The sequence below is a fragment of the Podarcis cretensis genome (genome assembly GCF_951804945.1).
Source record: "Podarcis cretensis genome assembly, chromosome: 3".
Lineage (NCBI taxonomy): Eukaryota > Metazoa > Chordata > Lepidosauria > Squamata > Lacertidae > Podarcis > Podarcis cretensis.
The window spans coordinates 110,299,779-110,318,952 of NC_137172.1; the positions used below are offsets into that span (position 1 = coordinate 110,299,779).

Genomic DNA, 19,174 nt, shown 5'->3' on the forward strand with positions numbered 1-19,174 from the left:
AGGACATATAGCCATTGTAGACAGCTGTGCTGCTTAGAACACCACATTGTCGTAGCTACTTGTGAGCAAATGACTTAATGAGCTGATGCAGCAATGCCCTTTATAGGGCCTGTCCAAACACTTGAGGGGGCGGCTGTGGAAAGTTTGCATTAGAGAAAGGAAAGGAACCCAGAAATACAGTGCATATCACAAATAGGTCTTGCGATGAAGTGGGGGTTGTAGCAGGGACATCCCTCTCTTTCTCTCTCTGACACACGCAAACAGCAGGCAGACATTATGGCCTCTTTTTCATGGGTAGAGTCGTCACAGCGATCCATAGTTAAAAGTAGAAGTCAGAAAATGTGTCCTGTTCAGAATATGGCAACCGTATACAACCAATTTTTTATACAGTCATACCTCGGGATGAATACACTTCAGCTTAAATATTTTCGGGTTGCACTCTGCGGCGACTTGGAAGTAACGGAGTGCGTTATTTCCGGGTTTCGCTGCTCGCGCATGCGCAGACGCTCAAAATGACGTCATGCGCATGTGAGGAAGCAGTGAAATGCGACCCGCGCACGTGCAGTCGCGTCTTACATTCGCTTCAGGATGCGAATGGGGCTCCGGAACGGATCCTGTTCGCACCCAGAGATACCACTGTATAGTCATTTGATTCCACCTCTTTCAAGTACTATGGTCACCACAAAAGCTGTAGTAATGTATTCCCAGAACAAATAAGAAAAATTGACGGGAATAATTTTCTTCATAGAATCATTGCCAGGGTGGGAAATAAATGTAATACAGTGGTACCTCAGGATAAGTACTTAATTCGTTCTGGAGGTCCATTCTTAACCTGAAACTGTTCTTAACATGAAGCACCACTTTAGCTAATTAGGCCTCCTGCTGCTGCCGCGCCACCGGAGCACAATTTCTGTTCTCATCCGTAACCCGAGGTACTATTTCTGGGTTAGCGGAGTCTGTAACCTGAAGCGTACGTAACCTGAAGCGTATGTAACCCGAGGTACCACTGTAAATGGGTAATGAAATCCCTGGTAATTAATGTAGACCCCTAAAATAAGACACTATGGAGCCATACTGTCACTTCCTTGATCAAATGCTGAGGGTGATCTAGATAAGCTGTATTTGCTAAGGGTTCCTGGAACTGAAGCTCTGTGCTGGGTAAACCATGGTTCCTAGGAATCCTTAGGGTGGGATGTGCTTTAAATGTATGTTGCGTGTGCAGCTAAAGCAAGAAATAGTCAAAGGAGATAATGCTGTAAGAATAAATGACTTCACCTACCCTCACATTGCCTTGAGATACTCTCTCTCTCTCTCTCCAGCCCTACCTATGGTATTATATTCATATAGCATTATTGGGTGTTAGGCTGTGGCTGAGAGAGAAGCATAAAACAAACTTGCACTGCTCTCTACTGCTGTTATCACCATGCTGTAGGTTGAGGAGGGTCAGTTGACTAGTTGAGTGGGGGGTGAGGAGTGAGAAATGTCCCTATTTTCATCTGAGGAATGTTGGATGGTATGACAAGCTTATCCAGTGGGGGAAAGTCCCCTTTCCCTTCTTTTGAAAAACTAAGGAGTAATTGGCAAAAATGTATAAATCAAAATCAAATAAGTGTTGAAGTACAGTGGTGCCCCGCAAGACGAACACCTCGCAAGACGGAAAACTCGCTAGACGAAAGGGTTTTCCGTTTTGGAGGCGCTTCGCAAAACGAATTTCCCTATGGGCTTGCTTCGCAAGACGAAAATGTATTGCGAGTTCCTGCGGTTTTTTTCCCCTCCCCCCCTTTTCCTAAGCCGCTAAGCCGCTTATCAGCTGATCCGCTGATAAGCCGCTTAACAGCTGATCGCTAAAAGCCGCTAAACCGCTAATAGCGCTAATCCGCTAAGCTGTCAATGGGCTTGCTTCGCAAGACGAAAAAACCGCTATACGAAGAGCCTCACGGAACGGATTAATTTCGTCTTGCGAGGCACCACTGTACAAAGAGAAGGTACTTTCTATCACATGTGGGGTCTTGTAAGGTTAAAGCTTACTGGGAGATGATATATAATGAATTGAAAAAGATGTTTAAAATAACATTTGTAAAAAACAACAACCCAGAAGCTTTCCTTTGGGAATTATAGGGGTAGAATTACCTAAACAATATAGAAATTTATTCATGTATGTGACTACAGCGGCAAGAATATTATTTGCCCCAAAATGGGAAGAAGTCCCGACATGAGAAAAATGGATACAAAAACTTATGGACTATGCAGCAATGGCGAAACTTACCAGAAGAATAAGAAATCAAGATAACAAAGGTTTTTTTATATAAAAGAATGGAAATGGTTTATTGAATATTTATAAACAAATTGTAAACAGATAAGGACATTGGCCGGATTATTGTAATAACCTGCAGTTTCATAAGAGTATATAATTAGAGTAGATGAATAAAAAAATAAGTTAAGGTAATTTAGAATATGCAGGAAATGATAAAAACTAAATTTAAGGAACCACAGAAAGAGGAGGAAATCGAGTTCTGAAATGTTAAAATGACTGTAAAACTATTGAAATGTATATAACTGAAAATCATAAATAAAAATAAAAAAGGAAAAGGAAGGAATGTTTGTTCCAGGAACACTCAGGATGAAACGGTGAAATCAGTTATGATTAAATGGGCACAAGATGTTGGACATAATATTATGATGGCTGACTGGGAACAGTTATGGACCACAGGTATGAAATTTACGGCATGTAATGCCTTAAGAGAGAATATAATGAAAATGATTTACAGGTGGTACATGACACCAGTCAAGCTTGCAAAAATTTACCATTTGCCCGATAATAAATGTTGGAAATGTAATGAGACTGAAGGTACATTCTTTCACCTTTGGTGGACATGCCCAAAGATTAAGACATTCTGGGAGATGATTTATAATGAAATGAAAAAGGTATTTAAATATACCTTTCTGAAGAAACCAGAGGCCTTTCTCCTGGGCATGGTCGGCCAATTGGTGCCAAAGAAGGACAGAACTTTATGTATGCAACAACAGCAGCCGGAATACTTATTGCAAAGTACTGGAAGACACAAGATCTACCCTCCCGGGAAGAATGGCAGATGAAGGTGATGGACTTCATGGAACTGGCGGAAATGACTGGCAGAATCCGAGACCAGGGAGAAGAGTCGGTGGAAGAAGATTGGAAGAAATTTAAAGTTTATTTACAGAAACATTGTAAAATTAAGGAATGTTAGAAGGAGGCTGGAATAAAGTTATGTGGCTTTAGCAGAAGTATTATAAAGGACTAAGTAAAAATAGACTGTTAATGGATGAAAGGAGGAAAGGTAAAGTTACATTATATTAAGATAAATTATAGGATAAAAATTGGGAAGGATGGAAAGGATTTGTTGAAATAGCTAACCGAACTAGAATACAAAAAAGGGAGGTGTGAGGAGGTCGCTGAAACAAGTAAAAGAAAGTTAATAACATTGAAAGTATTGGATGTGTTTTTGTTTTTTGTTTTCTTTTTTTAATTGTTTTTGTTTTCTTTTTGTTATGTATATGTAGTATTTTTGTCTTTGTATTGTATTGTATGGTTTTTCTTTTTTTTCTTCTGTAACTTTCAAAACTTTAATAAATATTATTTAAAAAAAAAAGGAATGTTTGTTCCAGAGCCTGCTCAAAAATATATATATTCAGGAAAGGCCTGCTGCTTTCACACAGGCATGCTTTGTGGGGATGCGGGACAGGGCCTTCTTAGTGGTGGCTGCTCCCAGAATCTGGAACTCCAGAGTTCCAACAGGTTTTTGGGAACTGGCTGCTTTTTTAATGGTAATTATTTGTATGTTTTAAAACAGATTTTATACAGTATGTGTAAGGAAAACACTGGGGCCTAATTTGAATAGAATGTTTGGTATTTGGTGGGTGGGACTTGTGTGTTTTGCCCTGGAATCAGCCTCTCCCGTCGGTGTGTGTTCTGTTAAGTTCATTTGAGAATGTAATTTAAAAGGGACCAACTGCCTCCTCATTTCTTGCCTCAGACTTGCCTCATGTTATTATATTTCGTTTCTCCCATTATGTTTTTTTGTCACTGTTTTCTTCAATATTTATATTACAGTATTAATTGAATATATATACCATGGCGCTGTGGGTTAAAGCCTCAGCGCCTAGGACTTGCCGATCGAAAGGTCGGCGGTTCGAATCCCTGCGGCGGGGTGCGCTCCCGCTGCTCGGTCCCAGCGCCTGCCAACCTAGCAGTTCGAAAGCACCTCCAGGTGCAAGTAGATAAATAGGGACCGCTTACCAGCGGGAAGGTAAACGGCGTTTCCGTGTGCGGCTCTGGCTCGCCAGAGCAGCGATGTCACGCTGGCCACGTGACCCGGAAGTGTCTCCGGACAGCGCTGGCCCCTGGCCTCTTAAGTGAGATGGGCGCACAACCCCAGAGTCTGTCAAGACTGGCCCGTACTTTACCATCCTATACCCAAAGATTTCAGGGCGGTTCACAGAACAAAATCAAAATATAAAACCACAAAATATATAATAAACATGAAAAACAACCTAATACCCCCCCCCAAAAAAAATAAAACCCCACATTTTAAAAGGGCATATTATTAAAGCTTAAGTTAAAATTTACGTGAGCCACTTATTTTCTCAAAGAAAAAGAAACGCAATTGAAATGGAATATCCTAAAGTTGGGTGAGTGAGGAGATATTCCGTTTGCCAAGAGGATTTATTTTGTTAATCAGCCCCCCCCCCCCCAACAGTATGTGTATAGTTTTTAATTGTTTTTAAATCGTGGGGTTTTTTTTCCTTTTAAAAAAAGTGATTCTTGTTTTCATTTGCAAGCAGCCTTGAGTCCTGTCGGGGGGGGGGGAAAGGCGATATATATATATATATATATAAAAAATATAAATATAAAAAAAATAAAACAAGATGCTCACTACCATCCTGTTAATCGTCGATTTCTATCCAGCAGCATTTCCGCCACTCTTGGCCCCGCATATGGTGGAGGCACTGTAGCAGGAACCGGAAGTCGGGCGACGCCGAAAGAAAGCCTCACTTGTCGGGCTTTCTCTTCCAACCCCCAACCGCCGCATCTCTTAGCGTTTCCCCTTCTCGCCGAGGCACAAGCGCCCGGCTGACGACAAACATGCGGCGGCGCGGGTGCGCATGCGCGCGCCGGGGAGAGAACCGCAAGCCCGCGCTAACGGGCGGGTGAGTGAGTGAGTGAGTGAGTGTTCCCAACGCAGCCTCAGGCAGCGCCAGCGTTCCCGCCACGCGCCGACGCAAGGCCGCGCGCGCGTGTGCATTCGAGAGAGCGACGCTAGGTCCAGCCCGGCCTCGTCGCGCCGGCGGCTGGGTCGCTCGCTCGCTCCCCAGTCTCCAGACGCTGACGGAGGAGGGCAGCGCTTGGGGAGCTGGAGGGCGGAGCTTAGCAGGGCGGGCCGGGCCCCCGGGGCTGCGCGGGAAGCTCGTCCGCGGTGCCTGAGGGGTGGAAGCGAGGCTGGAGCCTTCGAGCCGAGCGCCTGGAACTCAGGGCCTCGCCTGAGGGACGTGAGGCGCCGAAGCCGCGACTCCTCGCCCCGTGTCCTGGCGCTGCTGCTCCCGTCGGGTCCCAGGCGGGGGCTCCCGTTGCCATAGCGACGCGTGGATGAGCCCTTTCCAGCTACAGCCCTCTCAGAGTAGAGATGGCGGTTGACATTTCTCCTGCCATGTGACTGAGGAACTTCCCAGGCCCCCCCCCCCCCATTTGTGGCCATTCATGTGGACCATCCATCACCACCTTGGTCTCTGTTGGCTGCTTAGAGCCCAGCTGCGCCCTGCAGCTTTCCTGAGCTTAAGTAAGACCAAGTTGCTTGAGAAGGTTTGCTGGCCTGTGTTGAAGTCGCCTCTGGGTGTGATGAGATGGGGACTCTGCTGCGTTTATTCCCACCTTTCCCAGTGTGTGCTTTGCTTCAGGCAGGCTTGCTGTGAAGTAAATGCTACATACATGAGGAAAGAGAGAGGGGAGACTTGATGTAAAAAGGAATATATGTGGTCCAGCAATAAAGCTACCGCTACATTTGCAAAGCTAAGCAGGCTCTGGTATGGTTTCGAATTGGATGGGAGACTGAGATTCCTGCGTAGATGACCCCTGAGGTCCCTTCCAACTCTCAATTCTATGATTCTAGTCAATAAAATATGCCATGATTTTTGCATTAATAATGTTTTGTTGCACTTCACTGACAAAACGTTGCAGTAGGTTTTGAGATCCTAAAAGGACATGCTGAAATAGTTAACATTCTGATACTCAGGTTTTGTGGCAGAGGTGGAGTTTCAGAAGGGGAAGGAAGCCCCTTATTTTGGGGTGACTCAATTTTATTTTCAAATTGATAGGACACCTGAGTTTTTTATTTGATAGAATCATGATGTTCCATTTGTAAAACATTCCCATTAGAATTATCAAACTAAAAAGGCACCTAAAAGTTTTCTGTGGCGGTTTTAAAAATCTAACTGCTCTCTATATTTGTTTCTGTTTTTATTTAAAGGCCAGCTTATTAGCACAATAGAAAAGTCAGATATGTGATATGACTATATTGTACAGCGCTGTCACATATGTAGGCTACTATCTGGTGTTTCCTATAATTGTTTTTGTAGTGAGGGAGGTGGTCATCCTACATGGAATGGTAGTACCTTCACAAAAATATACTGCATGAAATCTCCTATGGACAGAAAAAATACAATACTGTATGCTTATTCATTTTTTTTCAGGGAGAGTCCTCAGCTGTGTTTTCTCTTGGATGGAAGTATGCTGTTCTCCACAGAAGATGGTAACCTTGAAGTATGAGCATGGAAAAGGGGATAAGCTCAGTAGAAGTTCTACCCTCCAGATCTTCACACGCCAGTGCAGTAGGGGAGATGGTGAAAGAACACGAAGCAAAGCAAGCTCAGAAAGGGAGACAAGTGGGATTTGTACTTGTCCATGCAGGTGAAGGCATGTGCAGTGTCCCACAGGAAATTTGTGTATAATATTTTGGGGGAAGTTTGGGGGTAGAAAAGAAATTGATATGCAGGAAGTTGCTCTCATTCAGGGCTATGCTTGATCTCATTTAAGATAGGAAATACGATGCATATATCTTTGTACTTCTCATTTGAGCTGGAGACATCTCATTTTATGTTTAACGTCATATTCTCCTGCACTTTCTCATTTGCTCTCATTCAGGGCTATGCTTGATCTCATTTAAGATAGGAAATACGATGCATATATCTTTGCACTTCTCATTTGAAAACAAAAACTGTATTGGGCCCCTTTTACATTTGTGGCCCAGTGTGGAGCTGCTTCTGCATGGTGGTGCAGTTTCACACTTTAGCGTTAGGCGTGTGTGTGTGGGTATTTCTGATGCAGCTGGCACTCTGCTTAGAGGCCGGGTGCTGACTGAGTGCTGAAGACCTACATGTTCAGTCCCTATTCTTGGGGTTGCACTGTGTACATGCATGTTCTTATACTGCTGGATTGCACTAGGTGGAGGCAGTTCCCCCACTGATGGCAGTGTGTATGAATGAACTTTTAATGGGATGGATGCTTGTTAGCTCCAGGAAGCAGCTGGACTGTATTTTATATTGGTGAGGAAAGGTTAGTTCCGTTAACTTTAGATAAAGTGGGAGGGTCTAACTAATTGAATTAATCCCTTCTCTCCCCTCTTCCCTTCAAATCTTCCTTGATATTAGGTGCAGGGTATCATTCTGAATCCAAAGCCAAAGAATATAAGCATGTGTGCAAAAGAGCATGTAGGAAGGTAAGAGTTTGCTAATTTTGGAGCAAGTGTTTAATCTTTTAGAACATGTTGCTGTATTTCTTCATGAAGTACAGAATTGAAATGTTACTCTTTTCTCCACGTATACACAAGGATGTCCCCTCCCGTAAATATATAACTTAGAAATTCAAAAGTGTCATCTGTCTGATAGCAACTTTGAATATTTGAAATTAATTTTTACAATACAGTTTCTCACAATACTTGAGAAAGTCATCATCCTGTGCAAGAAAAAAAATGGAATGCTTAAGTTACTTGTGTAGTGTTTCAGCTGCTTCAACACCTTGAAATGCCTTGATCTTTCTGCTCTTCTTAATTTTCTCATTTTGCAAGATGCTTTTGATAAACTTTGGATCTTCACAAATTGTCTTTTTATTAGCTCTACATAGGCTGACTCTTATACATATGTACATAGGAATAAGTCCTGTTGAAGTCAGTGAGACTTCTGAGTAGCCATGCATATGGTTGCACTGTTAACTATTTTATTTCCATTTTTTCTCTTATTACGCTTGGTATAGTATCTGACCTAGATGGCGTTGCACTGACTAAAGAGTAACCAGCTTCCTTGCCTCTTGTATTTTAACTTCAGCTAAAACTATTTAATATGTTTTAAGAGTTTTAAAATCTCAACCTTATTTATATAGTTACATATTTAGAACTTGCTTAGGAACAGCCATAAAAATATTTTTCTGAGTTGAAGTGGGATTTTGTATTGCTTCTCACTTGGGCTTTCTTGAACCCCTTGGAGGGAAGGAATTCTCAAATTGGGGAATAACAATTGGGAATATCTCATTGTGTGATTGTTAGGAACCCAAGCTCAACAGTCTGTAGAAATCATGATAGGAAGTGAGGAAGGCCCAGAGGTAATCTCTGTCATTTGGAGTCCTGTTGGTTAAAAAAATCTTCAGATGTGTCTTCAGTGTTATAGTAAGCCAGTGCAAATGTTAGAACATCAATGGAAGATGTTCCCTGTAGATCCTCTCCCCTTCCTAGTCCATCAGATGTTTGGGTTGCTTTTAGTTGCTGTATTTGGAATTTCACTTCACTCTACTTTCTGGACAGAAATGTCTAATCTGAAAGCAAGCCTTATAACATCTTTTTCGCCCACAGTGTGGCATTAGGTTAATGCAGTGTGTGTGTGTGGTGGAAATCTGTTTCAGAACAGAAGTATCTTTACAAATCCATAATTTGAAATTTATTTTCTCATTATTGACTGGTTTGTTTCCTATTTCATGCAGTGAAACTGGGGGGGGGGGTTCCATTTTTATCTGTGTAAATGGTAATGTTGGTATTTTAATGTCCTAGTGTTATATTAATATGTGAAATACAATGTAGTCAGAGTTACTGGTATTATGTGGTGCCTTAATTTAATAATAGTGAAATAAGTGTTTACAGTAGTTCCTTTATTTCCCTTCTCAGAGTACTCCATACACCAGGGATGGGGAACCCCTAGATGCTAGTGGTTTGCAGCTCCCATATTCCCAGACCATTGGCCAGGCTGGCTGGTGCTGATGAAGTCTAGCAACATTTGGAGGACCACCGGTTCCCCATCCCTGCCCTGCGCCCTTCTTGATTATAATTATGTTTTGTAATGTCTGTCTCAGGACCAAGTGACTCCTTGGCCTTTTCTGTATAGAAGATTTAGTATGTAAAAAAATAAAAGGCAAAACTTTATATCCTAAAAATTCTGTCTTCTAGGCAATTGAAAAGCTACAGGCTGGGGCTCTTGTAACAGATGCAGTGACTGCAGCGCTAGTTGAACTAGAGGTACTTCTCTTTATTCAGACATTCACTCTCTTGGTTGCAATTTGTTGACCACATTTTTCTGTTCAGCTGCCCTATATTAAATGCATTAACTTTGCAACCAATGCTAGAAGTCTTTCATATGTAAAAGGGCAATTTTAATATAATTATGATTTCCCTCCTCATTTTTCTGTCTGCTTCTGCTTTTTATTGCTGCAGGTGTCATTCCTTTTGTGGAAAGGAAGGTGGCTGAGCTTATCACTCTGGGTGCATTTCAGCTTTTTGTTGTTTTTTTCTTTGGCAGTTAGGGTTTGCTTCCTTAATGTCTGCTTTAATCGTTGTGGGGAGCCACTAGTAATTCCTAATGTGCTTTCAATAAAGACATGCATCTGTTTTCATAAGATGAGGGACAATGCCATAACAAAACACCACATTAATTCCCTAGGTAAGACCTGGAACAACTAATCTTGCTACCCTAAAGATGTGGTATGATTTAAACAAACATGTTTTTTTAGTTAAATTTAAAAAGTGCAGTAGAATATCACTTGGTTTTTCTGAGGAACTTAAAAAGCATGAATAACTAAACAGATAACAGTACTGGAATTACAGTTGTCCCATAGGTCAGGTTATTGTGTTTGAAAGTGAAAATGTTCTGAGTCCCTGCGGATGTGCAGGGTAATTACATAGAGAGAATTAGCTCCTAATCGAATGATTTCTGATATCAGTTCTTGGCCACTCAGCTCTGGTTTCGTAGGAGGTATAGGTACTTCACTGTCTCTTAACTATGATTTGAAATATTAAGCTTTAAACCTTTAACTATTATTATGAATATGCCATCAAATGGTTGGCATGTGCATGGAAATTGATACTGCAGATGAGATGGGTTATTTCTGAATAGATGGGTGAATGCCTTTCCTTTCCGAGCCAGCTTTGTCTGCTTTCTTTTCCTTGGTCTCTGCTTCTTCCCTCTCTTTGTCCCTTGGTGGTTCTACTTCACCTTACCTGCTGTTTTCTATATGCTCTTCCTTCCCTTTGGTCTTATTCAGTGGTAGTCCATCCCTGTGACCATGTTGGCAATGGTGGGACGCAATCTTAAGTCTTCTCCCAAATATATTTGTAGGCCTAGCAATAAGCATTACTACGAGAATGGCTTTGCCACAACTTCCCCATAGAATCCACTTTCTTTAACTTGGTTACCTTTCCCCCCTCTGCATGTATTTCTCTGCCTTATAAAGCTTAATTGGATGCTGTAATGTATCAGTTGGAATCAGCACGGTGCCCCACCTTGCCCTTTAGTCCAGCTGTGGGGAACCTTTGGCCCTTCCAGATGTTGCTGGAAAAACATATTTGGAAAGCTCTGGCTTGAGTTCTTTCAGTTCTTGATAGTTCGTCTTTACTTCTCAGTTCCAAGGGGATCTTGGAAACTGTGAATAAACAAGGGTTTACAACTGGTAGGAGGAAAACATTACTTTCCATTCTGGCTGAACTATAATTGTATGAGCTCTTAATGGAGTTGAGTTGGGAAGGAACTTTCCCTCGATTGCAGATCAGGGACTTTATCAATGTTGCTACCAGTACCTGTAATACTGATAGGAAAGTCTCTGAATGTAGTGGAATGCATAAGTTGCTCCTGACTGAGGTTACCTTTTTATTTTTATTTTTACACCCTTTTTTACAGAGACTTCTACAGAGTAGACTACAAATCATCTGATTTTGTTTGAATGTGAGAAAGGGGGAAAGATGATGTGCCTTTTCAGGCAGTTGTCTCCTCCCATCTGCTCCCCACTCAGTTCTGCTGAGTTTACATATTGTCGATTACACAGGATTCCAGCCAGTCCAAGAGGCATCACTTCAAAGACTTGTCAAGGAGCAGGAGTTTCTATTGATCTTTTATGAGCTAGTAGACAGTTTGCTTGTGGTATGCTGGCTGTTTTTTGCTCACTTTCTGTGCAGAAAGAACGCAAGCTCCTTGTGCCAGATGATGTGACTTCACAGAAATGCAGCCAGCTACTCTGTGAATTGGACATAGCAGTTTGCATGTTGAGAAGATAATCTGCTGTGATTTAGTTGTCAGTGACCGCTGTATTTCCTAATATTAAGGTGGCCAATGTTGATTGCAGGTGCTTGCCAGATAAGGACATAATTAAGTATTTTTACATTCCTTCAATGCGAGCAGAAAGTGTAATGCATATTTGTAAATATAGCACGAAGGAATCTAGAACATCAGCGATGGGTACTTAACGAGACAGCACAAGCTGCAAATATTAATGCTGTGAGTGGGAACCCACCTGCGTCCCCAATGTGCAAATCCATAGTTCCAGATATTTGGGTGGATGGGGAACTGGAACATGCTTTTCTTCATCAGTTCTGTGAAATCTGCTTCTTTCCTAAGGAAGCTCCTTAAGGATGCACACCCTCCCCAGCACACATATACACTCACTCGCTCTCTGATTATTATTTTTATAGATTGTTCCCCAGGGAAGTTCCTCAGTACTGGGCAGTAAGTAAAGGCTTAATTCTAGTTAAGATGAAATGGAAGTATTAGCTGTTAGACCTATGTCAGGTGTGGGGAAGGTCCATAGGCCAGTTGTGGCCTGCGAGGCTATTTCCTGCAAACCACACTCACCCGTGCATCAGCTGATGTGTCTGGTGATGTCAGCCAGGCAGGAGGACAGAGCTTAATCCTGTACTGGCTACATGCCAGTTCTCAGCGAGGAGTAAGGTGGTTCTCAAAGCATGCTTGAAGCACCTTGTACACTTCTCCTGTAGCAGGGAGGGAGGGTGGGTGGGTGGCAGCCTCTGCTGCCTGCTCACAGGAGAAATTTCAAGCAGCATTTTTGAGAAGTGATGTAAAGCAGCCCTGCTGCTCTTGTTTCAACTGAAATGGGATAACAGGGGCTGCCTTAAAGCACTTCTCAAAAATGCAGGTTGAAAGGAACATTTCGTACAAAGATTTCCATAATAAAGGACAAAAGTGGAAAGGACCTAACAGAAGCAGAAGACATCAAGAAGAGGTGGCAAGAATACACAGAGGAATTATACCAGAAAGAAACGGATGTCTCATATACCCCAGGTAGTGTGGTTGCTGACCTTGAGCCAGACATCCTGGAGAGTGAAGTCAAATGGGCCTTAGAAAGCACTGCAAATAACAAGGCCAGTGGAAGTGATGGTATTCCAGCTGAACTATTTAAAATTTCAAAAGATGATGCTGTTAAGGTGCTACACTCAATATGCCAGCAAGTTTGGAAAACTCAGCAGTGGCCAGAAGATTGGAGAAGATCAGTCTACATCCCAATCCCAAAGAAGGGCAGTGCCAAAGAATGCTCCAACTATCGCACAATTGCACTAATTTCTCACGCTAGCAAGGTTATGCTTAAAATTCTACAAGGAAGGCTCAAGCAGTATGTGGACCGAGAACTCCCAGAAGTGCAAGCTGGATTTAGAAGAGGCAGAGGAACCAGAGACCAAATTGCAAACATGCGCTGGATTATGGAGAAAGCTAGAGAGTTCCAGAAAGACATCTACTTCTGCTTCATTGACTATGCAAAAGCCTTTGACTTTGTCGACCATGGCAAACTATGGCAAGTTCTTAAAGAAATGGGAGTGCCTGATCACCTCATCTGTCTCCTGAGAAATCTCTATGTGGGACAAGAAGCTACAGTTAGAACTGGATATGGAACAACTGACTGGTTCAAAATTGGGAAAGGAGTACGACAAGGCTGCATTTTGTCTCCCTGCTTATTTAACTTATATGCAGAATTCATCATGCGAAAGGCTGGGCTGGATGAATCCCTAGCCGGAATTAAGATTGCCGGAAGAAATATCAACAACCTCAGATATGCAGATGACACAACCTTGATGGCAGAAAGTGAGGAGGAATTAAAGAACCTTTTATTGAGGGTGAAAGAGGAGAGTGCAAAATATGGTCTGAAGCTCAACATCAAAAAAATGAAGATCATGGCTACTGGTCCCATCACCTCCTGGCAAATAGAAGGGGAAGAAATGGAGGCAGTGAGAGATTTTACTTTCTTGGGCTCCATGATCACTGCAGATGGTGACAGCAGCCACGAAATTAAAAGACGCCTGCTTCTTGGGAGAAGGGCAATGACAGGCCTAGACAGCATCTTGAGAAGTTGAGACATCACCTTGCCAACAAAGGTCCGTATAGTTAAAGCTATGGTTTTCCCAGTAGTGATGTATGGAAGTGAGAGCTGGACCATAAAGAAGGCTGATCGCTGAAGAATTGATGCTTTTGAATTATGGTGCTGGAGGAGACTCTTGAGAGTCCCATGGACTGCAAGAAGATCAAACCTCTCCATTCTGAAGGAAATCAGCCCTGAGTGCTCACTGGAAGGACAGATTGTGAAGCTGAAGCTCCAGTACTTTGGCCACCTCATGAGAAGAGAAGACTCCCTGGAGAAGACCCTGATGTTGGGAAAGATGGAGGGCACAAGGAGAAGGGGGCGACAGAGGACGAGATGGTTGGATAGTGTTTTCGAGGTTACCAGCATGAGTCTGACCAAGCTGCGGGGGGCAGTGGAGGACAGGAGTGCCTGGCGTTCTCTGGTCCATGGGGTCACGAAGAGTCGGACACGACTAAACGACTAAACAACAACAACACTTCCAACAGCACTTCTGCAAAAGGCTTTAAGACAGCCCCTGTGTTCATAATTCAGGCTGAAATAGAAACATGGGGTTTCTCTTATAGCATGTGCAAGTCTCCCTGCACTCTCCTCTTTAACTTCCGAGATCAGGAGTTTAAAAGGGATGGGGAAGACTTGCACAGCTGCGTATTTAACAGGTGGGTGGCTCCAACCACCTGTCAATCATATGATGTCATAATGCTGTGTGATATATAAGTGAGTGACCTGGCCCATCTGTTAAATTTGACCCACGAGTCCAATCTTAATAAGGATCTGGCCTGAGAAGCTGAAAAGCAAACCCCACCCCCCCTTTTATGTGGACCTTAATCAGATGTGAATTTCTCTGTATTGTTTCTGGAGTTGGAATGCCCAGAACAGCCTGCATAATTGGTCAGTTTTCTTGGCATTCCCAAGACATCACATACAAAGTTTTGCCTTGCTCATGACATTTTGTAGATTGGTCAGAGAAGATAAATGTGATCAGTGTTTTGCAGTTATCTGTTGTTGCTTAAACACAACAAGATTGTTCTTGTTGTAGAAATAAAGGGAGGACTTGTGAATAATTTAAGTTGAAATAAAATATAGTATTAAGTCAAGTGCATGCTGTTAACTTTCAAGAAAGTAGTGCTGAGACAGTTTCTCTATTGGAGTACTTTTGATTATTATTTTTTAAGCCTGCTCTATTGCAGAGTGTGTTGCTTTGGTTGTTGCTTAGCCTAATTTTTTCTTTTTATTTGAAAAATGTTTTGTGCTGAGCTTTGTGGATGGCTGGCCATTTCTCTTAGCTTTTTCTCTCTCCTTTTTTTCCGAGTGAAAGAGAACTCATCTGTTTTCTTAACAGATGAATATTGTATTGACACGTTTTGGAGGACTGGAAAGTCTAAGCTGAAGAATACTAGAGACGGCAGTGACATGCATTGCTGCTATAAAAGAGTGATAAAAGTTCCTAGCAGATCTTTCACATTTTATATGTGACTTTATTTTAATGATTGCAGCTCATAAAATGAGATTTTCAAATCATTCCCTCCCTTCTTTCACAAGCATAGGTAGTCTTACATTACTGGGCTAATACCATTGGTATTTAAATGATATATTTGAGTTCATTCTTCTAATGGTAATTGACAAAGTGTAGAGAAAAGACCATTTTCCGTAGGCGTTATTCTTTTTCTGACTATTTTGAGCGGAGTGAGTGTGACGTTTTTCCTGTGATGCCCTAACATTTTATCTGTGATTAAAACACAGTGGCTTCAAAGCATAGCCTAAAATTTAACATACCAAAAGATTCTTTTTTGTTGAATTGCATCGGTTTGCCACTCCCATTTTCCAATAAGGACCCTTTCTAGTAAGGCATCAACTCCCTCCCCCAAGTTGCTTGTCCTGTGGTGACTATCAATAGAAAGGGTCAGTGCTTTTTTTTCTAAAACAATGTTTAAGGGTACTCTCATTTTGACTCAAGAAAATCACCATTTTATAGTTCAAATTGGGAAAAATAAATACAGTAAATGGACAAAAGTACAAAGATGCACAAAATGTTTAGGGGCATTCATACCCCTGTGTACCCCCAGAAAAAAAGCACTGGAAAGGGTCAATCACATGATGATGTAAGGACTGGTTGGAGCAAAAGTGGAAGACTATGGCAACTTTTGTGGACATGATCAAGACAGGATAGCTTGAGTTGCCCATGGCAAGAGAAGGCATCTAATAAATTCAGATAATAATAACTTGAGTGCCCAGTTATGTCACCTAGACTACGTTCGCTCATCCTAGTAAGGCATGGTTAATGGTTCACTGTGAATATGGAGATCAACTTTGATGCACCGTGCTAATAAGTTAGAGCAACAACCACAATCAAAGGCTTAGAAACACACTTGGGGATTGTGCTGTGCTTTTCTCAAACCAGAAGCAGTGAGCCTTGGCTTCAGATGATGGCTTGTTTGAAGTGAAACAGACCATGATTCCTCATTTGAATGTAATGTTAATCTAAGAATCCTGGTTTGTTGCCCCTGCTTGTTATCAGGGAGAAGTGGAAGTAGGAGCACGCTATGTGTTTGTAGTGAAAATGGTATTTACTGTGAATTTCTGTTGTGTTGGAGGACATTCTCTTTTTATGCCTCCTCTTCTAGCAGGAGGAGTCATCATGCCCTCCAGATCTTCCCTGCCTTAGATGGAATAGGACGGATCTTTTGCCTATCTGGCAAAAATTCCCTTTTCCCCTCTACGTTTGCTGTGAGTTCATTCCTTCTATTTCCTCCTCTTCCCTTGCTGTGTTTGTCAGGTTTGTTGTTTACTTCTTGGTTTTTTTATGTTTGTGTTTCCCCACAAACACCCACCCACCCACACCTTGTGTGTTGCCTTTGTTTGTTTTTACTTTCTGGGGTGGTGGCGGTTTCCCTAGTCATTTTCTCCTGGTTCCTTTTTGGCCTCCTGGTGAGTCCTGCATTACTACATCAAGCAGAACTACCACTGTTGGACACTGAGCACCCTTATTGCTTGGTGGATCTGGCAGGGTCCTGCATTACTCCATCAAGGAAGACCACCATTATCGTGAAAATGAACTCCTTCACTCCTCAGTGGCAATTGCAGTAGGCCCCGCATTTACCCCACCAAGTGATATTATTGTCTTCCCAGAGATAGGCAGCTAGTGTTGATTTTACCCTTGGTCAGTCCTACATTTACCACCTCATCAAGCGGGACCACAATTAAACAGGCTTTGGGTGCCTTTTTTGTTCTTTATGGAATGTCCAGTGTCCAGTTCCCAGTGCCCAGAATGTACTGTCCAGTGCCCAGAATGTCCAGTGCCCAGAATGTACTGTGTCCAGTTCTGGGCACCACAGTTCAAGAAGGACACTGACAAACTGGAACGTGTCCAGAGGAGGGCAACCAAAATGGTCAAAGGCCTGGAAACGATGCCTTATGAGGAACGGCTAAGGGAGCTGGGCATGTTTAGCCTGGAGAAGAGGAGGTTAAGGGGTGATATGATAGCCATGTTCAAATATATAAAAGGATGTCACATAGAGGAGGGAGAAAGGTTGGTTTCTGCTGCTCCAGAGAAGCGGACACGGAGCAATGGTTCCAAACTACAAGAAAGAAGATTCCACCTAAACATTAGGAAGAACTTCCTGACAGTAAGAGCTGTTTGACAGTGGAATTTGCTGCCAAGGAGTGTGGTGGAGTCTCCTTCTTTGGAGGTCTTTAAGCAGAGGCTTGACAACCATATGTCAGGAGTGCTCTGATGGTGTTTCCTGCTTGGCAGGGGGTTGGACTCGATGGCCCTTGTGGTCTCTTCCAACTCTATGATTCTATGATTCTATGATTCTATGAATGCACCTGTGATTTGTACTGACAACACTTTGACATGAGCTTACACCAACAAGCAGGGTGGTACCCTCTTGCAGAGGTTGTTTTTGTATGAACTGAGTTATCTTCCAAATACAGTGGTGCCCTGCAAGACGAACGCCTCGCAAGACGGAAAACCCGCTAGACGAAAGGGTTTTCCGTTTTGGAGGCGCTTCGCAAAACGAATTTCCCTATGGGCTTGCTTCGCAAGACGAAAATGTCTTGTGAGTTCCTGCGGGGTTTCCCCCCCCCCCCATTTTCTAAGCCGCTAAGCTGCTTATCAGCTGATCCGCTAAGCCGATAAGCCGCTAAAAGCCGCTAAAAGCCGCTAATAGCGCTAAGCCGCTAAGCCGTCAATGGGCTTGCTTCGCAAGACGAAAAAACCGCTAGACGAAGAGACTCGCGGAACGGATTAATTTCGTCTTGCGAGGCACCACTGTAACTTACAATCTTCCACAGTCCAGTTAACTGATGTTTTTAACCCATGTGAATTTACAAAGGGTTTTTTTTTTTTGTAAGGGAAGATATCTGAAAATTGTTTTACATCAATGCCATAATTTATTCAAAGGCTTAATTCAAACAATACAGAGATATTTCTGGGACAGAGAATATATCCCTTACCAGAGACACTCCTCCAGCTCAATCCAGTATACCATTAATCATGGCATATTGTAACCCACTGAGTCTTTGAATTGTCGTTATGAGTTTGTTTCCAGCACTGTGATCAAGGCTTCCATACTGATCTTCATAAAAAGAATATCTTTGGGTTTTTTGGAACATCTGAGGAAATGTGCTAATTTAAGAAGTTGCCTCGTTGCATTGGTCACAGACTTTTGATCTGATCTGCTTATTTTGCTTGTTAATTAAGGTAAAGGTAAAGGTACCCCTGCCCGTACGGGCCAGTCTTGACAGACTCTGGGGTTGTGCGCCCATCTCACTTAAGAGGCCAGGGGCCAGCGCTGTCCGGAGACACTTCCGGGTCACGTGGCCAGCGTGACAAAGCTGCATCTGGCGAGCCAGAGCCGCACACGGAAACGCCGTTTACCTTCCCGCTGGTAAGCGGTCCCTATTTATCTACTTGCACCCGGAGGTGCTTTCGAACTGCTAGGTTGGCAGGCGCTGGGACCGAGCAGCGGGAGCGCACCCCGCCGCAGGGATTCGAACCGCCGACCTTTCAATCGGCAAGTCCTAGGCGCTGAGGCTTTAACCCACAGCGCCACCTGCGTCCCCGCTTGTTAATTAGTTGCCAGTTATTTGTGTAACTTTAATTTATTGAACCATTTTAGTGTTTCTTTGCAGATGTAAAATACCACCTGCAGTTTGGTTTTGAGGAATGTTTCACTTCTAGCAAGAGTAGAGAGATAAATTGAAGTTGTAATTTGGGTTGTGCAGAACAGAAATGGGAAGAGAACAGAAATTCATATGGTGCTGTAATTTACTGAGGTTGTAGGATAGCTCAGTCAGTAGAGCAAGAGGCTCTTAATCTCAGGATTGTGAGTTTGAGCCCTATGTTGGGCAAAAAGATTATTGCATTGCAGGGGGTTGGACTAGATGGCCCTTGTGGTCCCTTCCATCTCTACAATCCTGTGATGTTCCCAGGGCCTGTCTCCAGTTCAGTCCCTCAGCTGCTCTGTGAGTCCAGACTTTCCTTAAAGTACTTTCTGCCATCATGTACTGGCAGCAGTAGGT

The 19,174-nt window shown here is 42.9% G+C and overlaps 1 protein-coding gene across 5 annotated transcripts in view; it reads left to right on the top strand.

Moving 5' to 3' along the window:
• Positions 1-19,174, top strand: part of TASP1 (taspase 1) — a 71,213-nt gene that overhangs the window by 4,473 nt on the left and 47,566 nt on the right. Inside the window, exons 1-4 of one of the 5 annotated variants that reach the window (XM_079969984.1) lie at positions 5,047-5,191; positions 6,724-6,940; positions 7,681-7,748; positions 9,462-9,530. In XM_079969984.1, coding sequence (XP_079826110.1) covers positions 6,796-6,940; positions 7,681-7,748; positions 9,462-9,530 — 282 coding nt within the window. In that variant the 5' untranslated portion in view covers positions 5,047-5,191; positions 6,724-6,795. Of the gene's footprint in view, positions 1-5,046; positions 5,192-5,292; positions 5,814-6,723; positions 6,941-7,680; positions 7,749-9,461; positions 9,531-19,174 lie in introns of those variants that run through there. The other 4 variants (XM_079969986.1, XM_079969983.1, XM_079969985.1 and 1 more) reach the window with 4 other exon arrangements.